General features: G+C 41.9%; 2 protein-coding genes and 1 long non-coding RNA gene across 5 annotated transcripts in view; 1 reads left to right on the top strand and 2 right to left on the bottom strand.

Annotated features, from left to right (window-relative positions):
* The window catches only part of stk26 (serine/threonine protein kinase 26), a 29,055-nt gene extending 17,009 nt beyond the window's left edge, over nt 1–12,046 (bottom strand). For both annotated transcript variants that reach the window (XM_080791829.1, XM_080791830.1), the window contains exon 1: nt 11,782–12,046. In XM_080791829.1, coding sequence (XP_080647955.1) covers nt 11,782–11,802 — 21 coding nt within the window. In that variant the 5' untranslated portion in view covers nt 11,803–12,046. The remainder of the gene's footprint in view (nt 1–11,781) is intronic.
* LOC308335551 overlaps nt 1–14,577 on the bottom strand; it is a 522,414-nt gene that overhangs the window by 246,937 nt on the left and 260,900 nt on the right. The gene's annotated exons all lie outside the window — the stretch shown is intronic.
* The window catches only part of LOC308335056 (palmitoyltransferase ZDHHC3-A), an 8,558-nt gene continuing 8,476 nt past the window's right edge, over nt 14,496–14,577 (top strand). For both annotated transcript variants that reach the window (XR_013965965.1, XM_080792008.1), the window contains exon 1: nt 14,496–14,577. This exon is cut by the window's right edge and continues 62 nt beyond it. Coding sequence is in view for 1 of the 2 variants with exons in the window: in XM_080792008.1 (XP_080648134.1) it covers nt 14,515–14,577 (63 nt within the window). In the remaining variant the exon portion in view is untranslated.

The raw sequence follows: 14,577 nt of genomic DNA, 5'->3' as shown, positions 1-14,577 counted from the left end.
TGAAGGAAGGGGGAGAAAAGCCAAGGGCGATCCAATTTTCTCTGCCGAAAACCTGCGTGCGTCCTCGAGTCGCATGGGTGCGACGTGCCCATGTGCATCTGCTCAGAGCCAAAGCGGCCCCTCCTCCTCTCCACCCGGTCTGGCAGTGAGTTGTTATTTAGCACCGACATTAGGACAAATTAAACTGTGAAGGTAGCCAATCTACATGCTGAAACGCGCTCCTCCCCTTGGGGGTCCTCGGACCCCACTTATAGAGAACCAGTGCATTACAGCAGTGACATTTGCTGTGTCCAAAGTTTCACCAGCATACAAAATGCAACTCAGCTGAGAGGGCCGATAGCCTTGACAACAGAGATAAGCCTTCTGCAGGGAAAAGATACAGTGCAGACGTGGGAATGTTCTTTAGCCACTGTTTCTATTTCCTCCTCAAGACGATACCAGCAAGTACTTAGGATTTAAAGACGGGGTGCAGTGGCTTTTTGGGCATTTTATTTTGAAGTTTCACTCTGAAACGGAAAGCTGTGTGTTTTTGAACCAATCAGAACATCGCATCCCTTCAGGGTATGATGCTTGTTTACAAGTCACAGACAGAAGGGCAGCAAAGCTTGTCGAAAACTACAAAAAACTAACGTAACCGTCTGGGCACCCGACTGGTAATCCAGTCCAATCCAATACAATGTCATCTTGAATGAGATTTAAAAAAAACCTGCAGTTCTGAAAACAAAACCAGCTGTGTTGGAGGAACACGGAGCGATGGGAATCAACCAGGAGATTAAATCAAGATTCATTTTTATTCATGCGAAACTCGACACGTCATCACACAGCACACATTTTCGTTCAAAGGGAGTACATTTTTATTTTTATGGACTTTTGATATAAAAATACACAAAGATGGAAATGTTCCCATTGTTTTGACTAGCCAATATGATGACCACGGATATGCTCTAATAAAAACGTATTTTTCATTTTGCTACAGTACGTCTTTAACACAAAAAGTAAAAGAGAGAAATGTATTACAGTGAGATGGGAAACAAAACTCCAGAGCCAATCTTCACAATACAATCATGAATGCAGCCTGCAGCCTGAACTTTAACCCTCATAGTTCAAGGATTCATTCAATGTAAACACTTCACTTAGGAGCAAACACTAACGTCCCAGATTACGGTATTTGCTTTCAGTAGGTTCTAGTCACTCCCAGCAGGTAAACAGCTTAAAAACAACTAGGACTTCTACATGATGATGCCAATGTAAAACAACTGTGACCGTCTTATGCACAGCAGCCATATTGGCTCCGTAAGAAACAACGGAGGCAATATTGACGGAGCCAACTACTTTGGCTTTAAACAGACAACATCAATGTGCTTGACATAAACCTCTCTTAAAGTCTCTCTCTTGTAGCAAAAACATAAGAGTAACTCAAATGAATTGGACAGCCAGATTCCTGCTCAAATTTAGAAATGAGATCTCCTGTGTCTGACTCTAGATCGCAATCTTTATTCGATTAATTGTGCAGCACTATAGTGTAGCTAGTGTCACCCCCATAACTCTGACAGTGTACAAATGGAACCAAATGGACCCTTTTACACACCAGTAAGCGCATGAGGCCATTTTGACATGAGGGTACCTGCCAGCTGCCTGTACCACACTTTGAGATCCAGGTGTGTAGCAGTGTTTCCACTCAGTGAGGAAACGTGCATTATCTCAGCACCCTGACTCTGTTTGACCAGAATGGAACAGAGCCTTCATTAGTATCATTGGTAAGACCTGTGTCTTGCATATGGCTGCTGTGTGCGCATACTGTAGAAGACTGAGCTCATTTTGACACGTCATCAGAAAGGGCACATTTTTGTTTTACTGAAAAGCTCGGTTTAAACAGGCTTTAACATATTCAAAACTTTTTCAAAAGAATTTCATGAATAAATACGAAATAACTAAGAAAAACAAAAAATCTAAGTAATGAAAATAGCAAATCTACAAAGCTCACATTGTGTGGCATTTGCAGTTTGGCTATCACTAGTTTGAGTCCTGGGGACTCGGGAGACATACAATTTCTCATTTTATCATTTTATCGTTTGGTTCTCGAGCTAAAGTTTGAAAATCAATGCACTAGACCAGTGATACTCAAACTCCGGCCCGCGGGCCCCTTCTCCCTTCGGCCATTAAAATTGCAGATTTTGCAAATGAAAGAGAGATGTACTGTAGACAGACCTATTTAACTACTGTATCATCAATGTTAACCACTTGGTAGCTAAAGAGACGGAAAGCTGGATAATCTATTTCCATATATTTGTGTATTGTTTAATTAATTTAATTTAGCCATATAACTATTTTCACAAATTTATTTAATGGAAAAAGTAATTTGTGTTGAATGTGGGAAGCAACTGAAAGAGAGACGTGCTCAGCTATCTATATTGTTAACCTTAAAGTATCATTAACGTTGTCATTTTACCAACTGGCCCCTTGCCATTTTTGTAATGTGGCCCACATGTTAAGCTATTTGAGTATCCCTGCACTAGATAACCTGCTACAACAAAACACTATTTGTGTGTAAAAGTCACCAGGTCTGTGTTTAATGTTTAAACAAGGGATACTACAGAGACCTCTGGGGAATGTAATTTAGCTTATCGGCTACGAACCATGGAGAGTCAGTAGGTTAGAGTTTATTTATGGTCATACATACTGTACATGCTGGCTCCCTTTAAAGCGCTTTTCTGCCAAGTCTGATTACCTCTGAAACATTCATGCCATTACATAATAAATATTGATAAACCTTATTGCAGTGTGCCAATTGAAGCCTCTTCAAATAAAGCATTATCGTGAATGAAAGACATTTTATTGTTATATATATTTCTGCACATTATTTAGCTGTTATTTATTTGTTGGACATGTCTTGAATTTTGTGTAAAGCACACATGTAAAAACCACATGGATGAGTGCTCTATAAATAAGGTTTATTATTAGTTATTATATTATTGCATGAATGGACTTGGCAACCAGACACATGGTGAGAATGTACTGTAGGGCCGTTAATGTTTAATCTCACTTATCGTGGATTACAATCAGCCTCCACGGCTCTCCAGGCCTGTGTGGGATCACATACGGGAAGTTACGGTAAGTGACTGCAACCGAAAGATAAACGCTGCGATAAAAGTTAATGGTTTGTGTGATGCAAAATATGCCACCCGACGCTGCTCTTGGCCTCTACAGAAGCAGTGAGGAAGGAGGGTTGTCCGCACACTGTATCTGCTCCAGTCCCAGGTAAACTTTTATTGAATAACAAACAACATTTCGACCCTTCCGGGTCTTCGTCAGGTCATACCCATAGACTGTAAAGAAATATATGGACAAAGCGTTTGGGTGGCCTAGAATGGGCAGTAAATGAAGCCTTTCTCATAGGGAGTGGGACCATAGTCATAGTTGATGAAGACCTAGTGGTTTTCAAAGTGGGGTGCGAGGACGCCCAGCCATCAAGGTGGGGGGTTCAGGGGGTCCCCAGCAGCAGAATGCATTCATACGGCATCACAATACTTTTAACCACTTTATCCATTCACTTGTTGGCTATTCGAAAATTACAGATTATTTTTATTAGGCGATTTTATCTGCGATTTTTTATTTTACACTTTGCAAAATAATACTCCTCCTTATCGAGCCTGTATATCGAGAAAATCCAACTCTTCAAATGTAGCCCAAATAACTTGTACTTGTTCTACAGTGAAATAAAGTGAGCATACCATTCCCCTTGGAATGGTATGCCTCATTGCCTCAGCAGCATTGGGGAAGTGTACGTGTTATTTACGTGACGTCAGTCACTCAGTCCGGACCCAGTTTAATACAGTCACACCACAATGAGAATGCACACTGCCGTCTCGTGTCTCATCACAAAAAGTGACTAGACCAAACGTAGATTAAGTGGAAGAGTACCGACGTGTTACACTGTGGGACCCATGAAGTTTGGGGGGGGGGGGGGGGGGGGGGAATAAGGGGTAAAAAGAACAGTAAGGAAAACACGATGAGTGAAAAAGCAGTTAGCAACAAGCTAGGCTAACCACCATGGCAGCAAACATACGGTATTACAAGGCTACTGTCGGCAGACGATGGTTGCCACGCTGCAAGCTTCTACAGCTTCTATACAAACATACATACATACCGGTATATCTAAAAACCTTTAGAGATGGGCCAAATATATATCTAAATGTTGTGTCCTGGACATGAAAATGTTTAAAACCCACTGTGTTAAATGGTAATATAGTGTAAGCTGGAAAGGTCACAATAGAGAGAGAGATGTTTTAGGAGGTCATTGAACTGACTGCCCTCTCGAATATGTAAACATTGGACTGCAGAGAAAAAAGTTGGACATGGATATGGAAACTTCCTGTGTCCGTGTTTGTGTGTGTAACAGAGAGAGAGACACAGAGAGAGAGAGAGAGAGCGTCTGTGTGAGTAATAGAGACAGACAGAGAGAGGTACCCAAATTTAAGATAGTCTCTTTGCATGTGTTTGTTGATGTGTGTGTGTCTGTGTGTGTGTGTGTGTGTGTGGGGGGGGGTGTGATCAAAACAGAGAGCCATGCATTCCCTTGCGACATTCTGAACAAATCTAAACAAAACAGTCCATCGGCCCATGCATGCAAGAGGGTGTTTGTGCTGTGCGTCTGTGTCTATGCGTGTGCATGCATGTTGTGCTCTACAGGTCAAAGGTGACAGCTGCAGAGAAGGAAATAATACACAGCAAATCCCCCAGCGACAGAGCTGTTACCGTGGGAAAAAAAACAACCCATCTTATCATAACCAAAACTAGCCTGCCTGTATTGATATCTGGTCTAGAGGGGCGTGTGCCGGCCGAGAACAGGTGGAGGATGCTATTGGTTCATCGATCTGAGCAACCGCCCCCCCGACGCCCTCCTCCCCTCCCCTGCCCTCCCCTCCCCTCCCCTCCCCTCCACCAAATTTGGAGCAACATGCCTCTGCACTGTTATTGGTTGGGGAAATAGAGCGTTGCAGTCCCACCCCCTCGAGAGACCCAGAAAATAATACCCAGTTCATTAACTTCATTTTCCTCATAGACTTTTCAAAAAGTATTTATTTAAAGACGTTTACGCTGCCAACAAGAGTTGTGACAAATCATGACACAATGTTTTGGGCTGATCAAATAATTAGAAAAAAAGAGGGAAAAAAAGGCATGATACAACACTTTTTGTTTTGTTTGTCGTCTTACAAATTATTTGATCGGCCCAAAACATTGCGTTTATTGTCATGATTGACTTTGTCTGCGGCGTAAACGTAACACACGCACGCACTCATGTCAGCATTTGCTTGGGAGGGTTGCCATACAATACATCAGTACGTACAATACACCATACATAGTCACCTGGCTACCATCAGACTGCTGAACAAACGCTGAGCCCACCTGTCGCCAGGCTGTCCTGATGACTCAGGCAACGACACAGGATTATCTGTCTGTGTGTGACTGTGGGTGTACTCCTCTGCTGCTGCACTGTCACTATGTATATTGTATACTATATGTAACATTTAGGCCAGACGTCGAAATTGTTAAAATTTTTCTAAATCCTGTTTTCTGAAATACCTATGATTCTATATCAGTGGTGCTCAATATTTCATGTCAAGGACCCCAACAATTATATGCAATTGGCCTCAGACCCCCATCTGAACATATGTTGTTCCAGGGAACCCCCCGAAGCAAAGATTTGAGTTAAAAACGTTCGCTCTGAAAGAATATATATTCAAGATATTATTATATTCGGCACTCGGTGCCGTGCTATGAGCTTGTAGATCTGCTATTTTTGAATAGCTAAAAGTATTACATAATGCTCAAAACACCAAAAGGGTTCCCCGCCCAGAATGGGTTTAAGCAAAATAAAATATCACAAATAGCCAAAGTATACAGATACTGTATAGGGCTGAGGTGGTAAATGTATGTTGTGTGTAGTAATTATCTAAATCTACAAAGTAACTTGTATTTGCCTAAGAGATGTAGTGGAGTAGAAGTAATTGGAAATTGTCGAGTACAATTTTGAGTTATTTTTTTACTTTACTGAATTGCACTACTTAGTAACTGTATTACTGTAATTAGTTACTTTCCAGTTTCCATCACTGACCACTGGTTGGTTGACTCAGATTGACTCAGCATTGACATTTTCAATCACATGGGCAGAGCAGCCTCATGCTCTTGTATATCAACTGTCCATCTTGCGTTAACCAAACGCTGCGCCCTGTTAACGTTCTCGTTTATGATGCAAACCACACAGAAACTCAGTGACCACGGCAATGGCTCAGAGGAAGTTCCACGCGGGTCACGTGACCCGTCTGCGTGCGCGGCACGCACGCGCACACGGCGGCCGGAGGAGACAACAACTCATTTGACTGCCGAGACCAAGCCCAAACCTGCTATTCAGTCACTCAACAAAAGCAGCGGGGGCACGAACAAAGAATTGCGCACGTCAGCTCAACAACCTGTGTGCCTCAATGAGAGCTCTAAATGACTTCAGTCGCCATGATTTATGACTGTTTAATACTGGTGTATCGGCCATACAAGGCATTTCATTCAATTTCAAATCATTTTGCTGTGGTTATACAGAGGGGACGCATTAAAGCTTTGTAACTTTATTTTAATGACTACATTTAAAATAAGAGTATGTTAATACGATATAACTCGTAGACAATTGGGATGGTTGTATTTTGTCTCCCTGCCTTTCTATTGAGACATTTATAGCGTGTCAAAGGTCATGTCTCACCTATACACAGGATCTGACATGCATTTCCAATGGTCAATATTCAATTTATCCCCTGAGCAAGCAGGCAGGCTCTATTAGCTCAATGGTAAAAATGTCAGCACTGGCGCAGGTGACCGGGTTCAAATCCAGGGTAGAAGAAGAACGTTGGCCCGGACGGTTATCTCAACCGTCTGGGCACCTATAGGCTGCTAAGCCAGCCTGACGGCGTGCCGCGGGTTCGACACCCAATCCCCACGGCCTTTTCCGCATGTCTTCCCCCATTTCCTGTCAGACTACTTTCATCCTATCAGTAAAGGCAGAAAAAAGCAACAAAAAAAACCTTTTAAAAAAAAGAAGAGGAACGTTGCCGTTAACATGAGACCTCATAATATAAATAAATAATACTTTTTCATTGATCGTGATCTCAAAACTCAGCAAGATAATTGTAGATAAGCATCTTTTCCTGGTGTCATGAGTAAGCGGACTAGACTAGCACCAAGAAGCAGCAGCAGCAACAACAACAGCATAAACCTGATTTATTACTGGAAGCATTTAGCTATGAACAAGCAGCCGTGGCACCATGACAACAGAAGAACAAGTGATCTTTAAAGACAGTACAAAATATAACTAAACCCGGAAACCACAAACCACCATGTTTTTATTATGTTCCCCACACACAAACACACACACACACACACACACACACACACACACACACACACACAGTCTCATGACTGTTCAGTTGGATGTTTACTTCCTCAAAACCTTGTATCAAACTTCCAACATGCTGATACAGGCTATTATTATTTGTAAATAGCAGATCTACAAGCTCAACACACTGTGAGCTGTGAGGTGTGAGCTTGTTGTCTGCAGGCTTTTGACCACTTTAGTTTCAACCTCCTGTCCCCATATTTAAGGCAATCATTTTCAAAAATCTTGAAAAAAATATTCACAATTGTTCGGATTTTCTGTAACAACATGCAGTAGCAGTATTATTATTATTATCGTTCATTGGGAAAAGAAAGTGCGGCTTTGCTCCCAAATAATCTGAAATAAATAATGGTCATAAATAACCATGGTCAAAGTATCATCAGACTGCCACAGTGCCACTCATAAAAATGGTGCATTTATACTGCACCTTACAATTTAGGCATTTAGCAGACGCTCTTAATCCAGAGCGACTTACATTAAGCAAGAACAAAAAGCATGGGAATACATCACATAAAAACATTTATCATGAAACATGCGTAAGCTAAGAAAGTAACAGTGGAATATCTATAATGAAACTATACATATAAGCTATACATCTATACTACTATGCTATACATATGTACTATGACGTGCTATGACAATAGCACATACAATGCACTTATGCTGTCTACATAACATGCTATAAGTCTGTATCAAATGCTATCTAAGTCTACAGAATTGCTATCTAAGGGGGTGGGGTAAGTTTACAATGTGCATTACAAAGTAGGAAACCATGCAACCTTCTGCAGTAAGGGTTTAAGAGTCACACAGCCAGGAAGAGCCGGGGATCGAACTCGGATTCCACGGCGACCACTGACTCTACCTCCTGAGCCACTGCATTGTGACAGCCCTAACTGCCATGCTGTTGCCTCATTTCCTCACTAGAGTCATGACATCAATCATCCATTCTGACCTCAGTGGGAACTAACTTCTGCTGCTTGTGATTGTAGCTGACTGAGTGGGTGTTCTACACTGTTTGGTGAGAGAAGAAAGACCCCCATCATGACCTGCTGTCCTGGCTAAACATCTTGCTAGTTTATTGATTTAGCGTAATTTATTAGCTTGGTTCTTGTTGATATGAAGTCTCAACCCCCAGCCATGACCTGCTGTGACCTTTAAACGAAACACGCACACACGCACAAGCACGCACGCACACACACCCCAGTTAACTCTGCTGGCAAACTACAAAACGAAGTATATTGACCGATTCAGGCCAGGTTCTGGTGATGTTGTTGTCTATATCCGGGTAAGACTCTGTTGAAAATCTGTACGACCAATGATTGTCGTTTCAACACGATGACATCAAACAACAGCGCCGGACCAAATATCAACAAACATGGCGGTCCATGTTCAAAGGGTATGAAACCATAGGCTGATACCACATAACATGACAGGCTGCATAACTGTAAGCAAAACATCTGCAGCTAATCAGAATTAATAATGGAGCTGTGTTAGATTTGAGGTGTGTCATGCTTGCTCATTGGCATGCCCTTGGCTCTGGACACACCTATGAAAATACAACAACACACCCATTATTATTAATTTATTTGGTGCCACTTACTAGTCTACCATGTTTTTCTGCCTGAACTGGAAAACAAACTATAAAATCTGTATGGGGGGCCTGGGCCGTGGCTCAGCGATCCAGGCACCTCGGCTGGCAATCCAGTCTGGCAGTGTGCCGCGGGTTCGACTCCCGATCCCGACGGCCTTCACTGCATGTCACCCCCCCATCTCTCTCCCCATTTCCTGTCAGCCCACTATCTGTCCCTCTATAAAAAAAAAGCGAAAGCCACAAAAAAAAAAGTATAAAAAAAAAGAAAATCAGTATGGGGTTTCATGCCCGCATTGCTCAGGGCAAATTAGAAACAGACACTCGGACAGGCAAGTGAAACCTATACAGACATGCCCGAGTGGGCAAATACCAATTGAGAAATGCATGATATATATATATATATATATATATACAAAATATATATACAGTATATCATTAATCACAGTTATTTGTGTGACAGTTAATCATCAACTTTAAATTGTAATCTTGACAACCCTAAATGGTGCAAGTAGATTGGAGAAGCACTTGAGGTGCAGTGCAGGTACAACAACAAAATAAAACCTTTAAGGTTGGACCCTGGACAGTATACATACAATATTTCACAGTATATCTGCTATCTGACAGTAGCCTATTCATCATGTGCAGCTGTGCGGCTCATTGAAGCTTGTCAGAGCCTGTCTTTAGGGCGTCATCATAACACAGTCACGTGGACAGCGGACAGACGGTGTTGTCAGTCCATTGATCTGGATGTCTGGCGTTTGACTAGAGGTCGCCAGTTCATGCTTTGAGCCACAGGCACAGGTATCAAACGACAGCATCTAGCGCTGCCACGGTTATGACAGTTAACTTGATGATCATTAACTGTCGCTAAAATAATTGCGATTAATTATTCAATTGTGATTTTGTCGTTTAATATTGGAACATTATGAATTAAAACATTTGAAAATATTTCAACCTGGTAATGATTATGACGATTATGCAAAAATTAATGTGATTATCTCAAATAATTGTGATTATTATGTAATAATTGTGGCAGGCCTCGACGGTGTCTCACTGTGGTCGGAGTTTTGAGCATTCGACTGTCTGTAACTTGCAGACAGCAGCATCACCAAATCAGGTAGGTGTTTGCGAATAATAGAATTTGTTTTTACAGAAGTACACGTCAACCTTTGCTATACTACAGCCCTCCACGAAACATAAATGTGATGTTTTGAAGTGACTTTCGTCATGCACCACTCGCAGCGCAGAGCAGGAATTAAACTTTATAGACATGAGCCTCTCTTTGTAAGAGACGTGCCATGTTGTGAGCATGTGTATGCCAGGGTGGAGGGAGGAGGAAATTCATTCCACTCCTCTCTGGAATAGTTTATGTCCAAAATGATGTGATTTTCCATGGAAAGGCGCACAGCTTTATCAGTCTCACCACTTCAGTTCCATTACAACCCACAAATCCCAATTTTAGACCTAATTGTGTTTAGCATACATTGTAAATTTCAATTAATTTAAGGGTTTGCAATGTTTTTTTTTCTTTTCTCCCCACTATTCTGACTGTTAACAGCTTTAAAAAGAAGCCAACTTTCAAGACGCTGATTGAATGGATGGATGGATGAATAGCTCCTTTCTTTCTCTCCCTTCCAACTCTGTTTGTAGGTGTTCTGCGTGACGTCATATACCAGAAACCACTTCCTCCTCCGCAACGGCGAAACAAAGCAGGTGGCACACCGAAACGAGTGACTCTGTCGAATTTTGCGACCCCAGAGGTCTCTGTTCCATTAAGTATAGTTAAACTTGATTTTTGTTTACCTTATTTTAGTTTTTAAACGTATTTTCTTTTACTTAACTAAACGACAATACATTAATTGTCTAATGGAACAAAGAACAATACGAAAGAGGGCTTCGTGATTTTAGCATGACACATCCAAATAAGGTGTTATTGTGTGTGCCATTACTGACATATCATGTTAAAGAAAGCAGAGAACGAACTATTTTTACGTTTCATAAACAAAACATCCTAGCTTCACGTCAAATTGCAAATAAAAATCCATTATAACCAGATGCCAACCAAATCTTTTCACAACGAAGCTACAATTCGATGGGTCACCAATTGGAGTGCAACACATTCAACATCCAAAACATGAAAGGAGGCTTCAACTAGCAAATTAAAGTTCCCCTGAAAACACACACACACAGACACACAGACACACACACACACACACACACACACACACACTTTAGATTCTGAAAATCAGTAAATACATCTACGAGAGTCAACATTTTGGGCTAACACACACGCACAGTCGCACGCACACCCAGAGAGAGAGACAGATTGACTCACAGTCAGACACACAGTCACACACACACACACACACACACACACACCTGTAACCTCATAACAACTGCTAAAGTCTGTGTTCCTCCTCGCCAGACGCATTTCAAAACTAACATCACTAAAAAGCTAACAAGAAAAGTAGAATATGTCAACACAAAATACTAGACCTACAAGCTCACGACGCGTTGTCTAGTAGCCTACTGCGGGCTGCGGCTGTAGTTTGCTTTTTGACACAGCTTCGGGTTGTGAATTAAAACCATCGCCGATCACTTGTGGCTCATTTTTACTTGACTCGCTCATCCCCTACCCGTATGTCCATCACTCGTGCTGTAGTACATGATAGTTGTTCCACTGTCTGAAGTCCTAAAACAAACAAATGGGACCGTTTTGGAGCTCAAATCTTCTACCTTTTCAACTTACCTGCATACCAGGAACTTCCATGGTCTACTCCTTCTCTTCGACACCACACTTCGAATGGCTCCTTTCTCCCTCCTCCAGTGTTTTAGTTTTTATGTTGTATGAATTATTCAGTCCCCACACCCTTCTTCTACAAAGTCCACAACGCGATTATGATATTTAAAGAGATAATCGGTTCTGTTTTTGCTCGAGAAATGTCAAACTAAAACACAACACGTACGTATCCTTATCCGCAATACAAAGTGCTGTGCTGCTCACACACACATACACAGAGTGTGACGAGTTTTGGACACTGCCTACTTTTGGGGAGGAGCGTTTGTGTGTGTGTGAGAGAGAGAGAGAGAGAGAGAGAGAGAGAGAGAGAGAGAGAGAGAGAATCATGACATATGATCTCTAAATTTGTTTGACACTTGATTTGGCAATGTATATAGCTCCTTTGGATTGGATTGAATTGAAAATATGTCAGTGTACTATATAACGGTATATCTATTATGTGTACACTATATAGTAATAGTACTATAGTACTATAGTGGCCTGTCTTCTCTAGTGTGATAGGCAGCCTATATATGCCTAATTATATATTGTAATAACACACTGTGTGTGTGTGTGTGTGTGTGTGTGTGTGTGTGTGTGTGTGTGTGTGTGTGTGTGTGTGTGTGTGTGTGTGTGTGTGTGTGTGTGTGTGTGTGTGTGTGTGTGTGTGTTTCTGTGTGTTTCTGTTGCGTGTCGACTAACGCCACTTTGTGGCTTTGTTGTGGTACTGTCACAGTGAGAAAGACTGAGTTTGATTGTTGGAAGCACTCAGTCAAGACTGACGCAGGCCTACGTATACATTAAAAAGGTTGTGGACCAATTTCATATATTTTTGAGTGGTGCAACCAGTCCTATAGACAGCTATGTGTGTGGCTGTGTCCCTGGGTCTGTCCCTGTGTCCCTGGCTGTGTCCGAGCACGGAAATAGCATTATAGTGTTTGTTCACCACCAAGTGTCACTTTTGCACAGCCTAAGGGTCGATTCATACTCCTATTTTAGAGCCGAATAAAAGTCGGTTCGGCGCTGTAGAGCCTACAATTTGACGTCATTTGAGGTTCGGGGGGGCGGGTACCGTCCTAAAGTCGGCTCTTCGGTGCTACTGAAATTTTCTGATGAGCCGAAATCATTTCGGCACTACAGCGCCGAAACAGGAGTATGAATCGGCCCTAACACACAAACACACACATGCCAGGGAGGAGGCAACAATAACAAACTGGGAACATAATTATGCACATGATGTATGTGGGAGTGTCCAGATGTGAATAACTTCTGGTTCAGATTTTCACAAGTATTATCTGAGGTAATGAAAACTGGGCACCTTGGAAGAGTGCAGGTTACTAGGAAAATCTGGGCACCAAAGGGCACCACCGCACCAGGCCTCGGAAGAGTGGGCACTAGGGAAATGTGAGCACTAAAACAGAACAGAGTGGTCATTAGGGAAATGTGGGTACCAAAACAGAGGTGGCACCAGGCCCCAGAAGAGTGAGCACTAGGGAAATGTGAGCACTAAAACAGAGTGGGCACTAGGGGAATGTGAGCACTAAAACAGAGTGGTCATTAGGGAAATGTGGCCACCAAAACAGCCACAAGAATGTGAATCCCTATACTGTCCTTCAAAACCGCTCTCAAAGAGCACACAGGTAGCTGCAATTCTAAACTGGCCCCAATAAAAAAAGATGAGTTTTGTTTTGTTTTTTTCATTTGCTGCTTTCTTTTGTTTTATCGATTTTAGCTATATTTTTACAGGGGGCGGGGTCATTTGAACATGGGGATAAATATAAAAATATATATATTTTTTTATACAACATTTTATAGCAATTTATTTGTTTTATTATTTACTATAGTTCTATTAGACCCCAGAAAATTACATCTGGCAACAAAAGATCACAGGATCTATTGAATGTGAAGGGGGAGGTGACAAACTGACAAACATGTGGCAGCACCCTATAATACCCCCTTCACATTCAGTAGATCCTGTGATATGTTGTGGCCAGATGTAACTTTGTGGGGTCTAGTAGGACTATAGTAAATTGTATAATAAATAAATAAAATCGCTATAATTTTTTGTAAAAAAATATATATACAGATTTAGGACATGAACCTTGGTTAAAAAAAAGTTGTCCTTTAAATGTTCTGATGAATTGAAATGGAGGATCCCAATGGCAACAAGCCTTAATTTAAAGGTGATATTTTTTGGTTTAAAACAAAAGTTTTTTGTTTAAAGGTTAAATCACTATATATTCTGATACCTAGGCTACTCATTGCTAAACTATAGTGTTTTATTTGATCTAGTAGCCTACTTTTCTGTGCTTATTCTTTAACCTGTTATTCATAAAGTTTTCAATCAATCAATCAATCAATCAATCAATCAATCAATCATCATATGAAATGAAGCACAGAAGCAGTGAAGATTAAGGCCTGCTTGGCTTGGAAGAATAATTCAACAGAAGCCGATTTAGACCATACATTTAGACGCACCCTCCATCCATCCATCCATCCGAGTCCCCGTGGCGGTGTGTCTCCTCCTGCGCGTAGCCTCGGTCCCAGGCTCCCAGCCCCTCTGCGAAGAGAAAATACTAGTCCTCCTGCGCGCCATTCCAAATCTCCGCCTCCAACGCGTCAGGCATTAGCGTCACCTCCTCCTCCTCTCCCCGGCCGGAAGCACAGCGGCCTGGTGGCTGGGGGACGTCACGGCTTCAGAACATGGCGTTCCTGCGCTGTAGGAGAGACCCCTGCGGCTTCATCTGCCTCCTCCTCACCTATTTC

The sequence above is a fragment of the Protomyctophum bolini genome, assembly GCF_963924005.1.
Source record: "Protomyctophum bolini genome assembly, chromosome: 20".
Classification (NCBI taxonomy): Eukaryota; Metazoa; Chordata; class Actinopteri; order Myctophiformes; family Myctophidae; genus Protomyctophum; species Protomyctophum bolini.
This window is presented reverse-complemented; position numbering and strand designations above follow the sequence as displayed.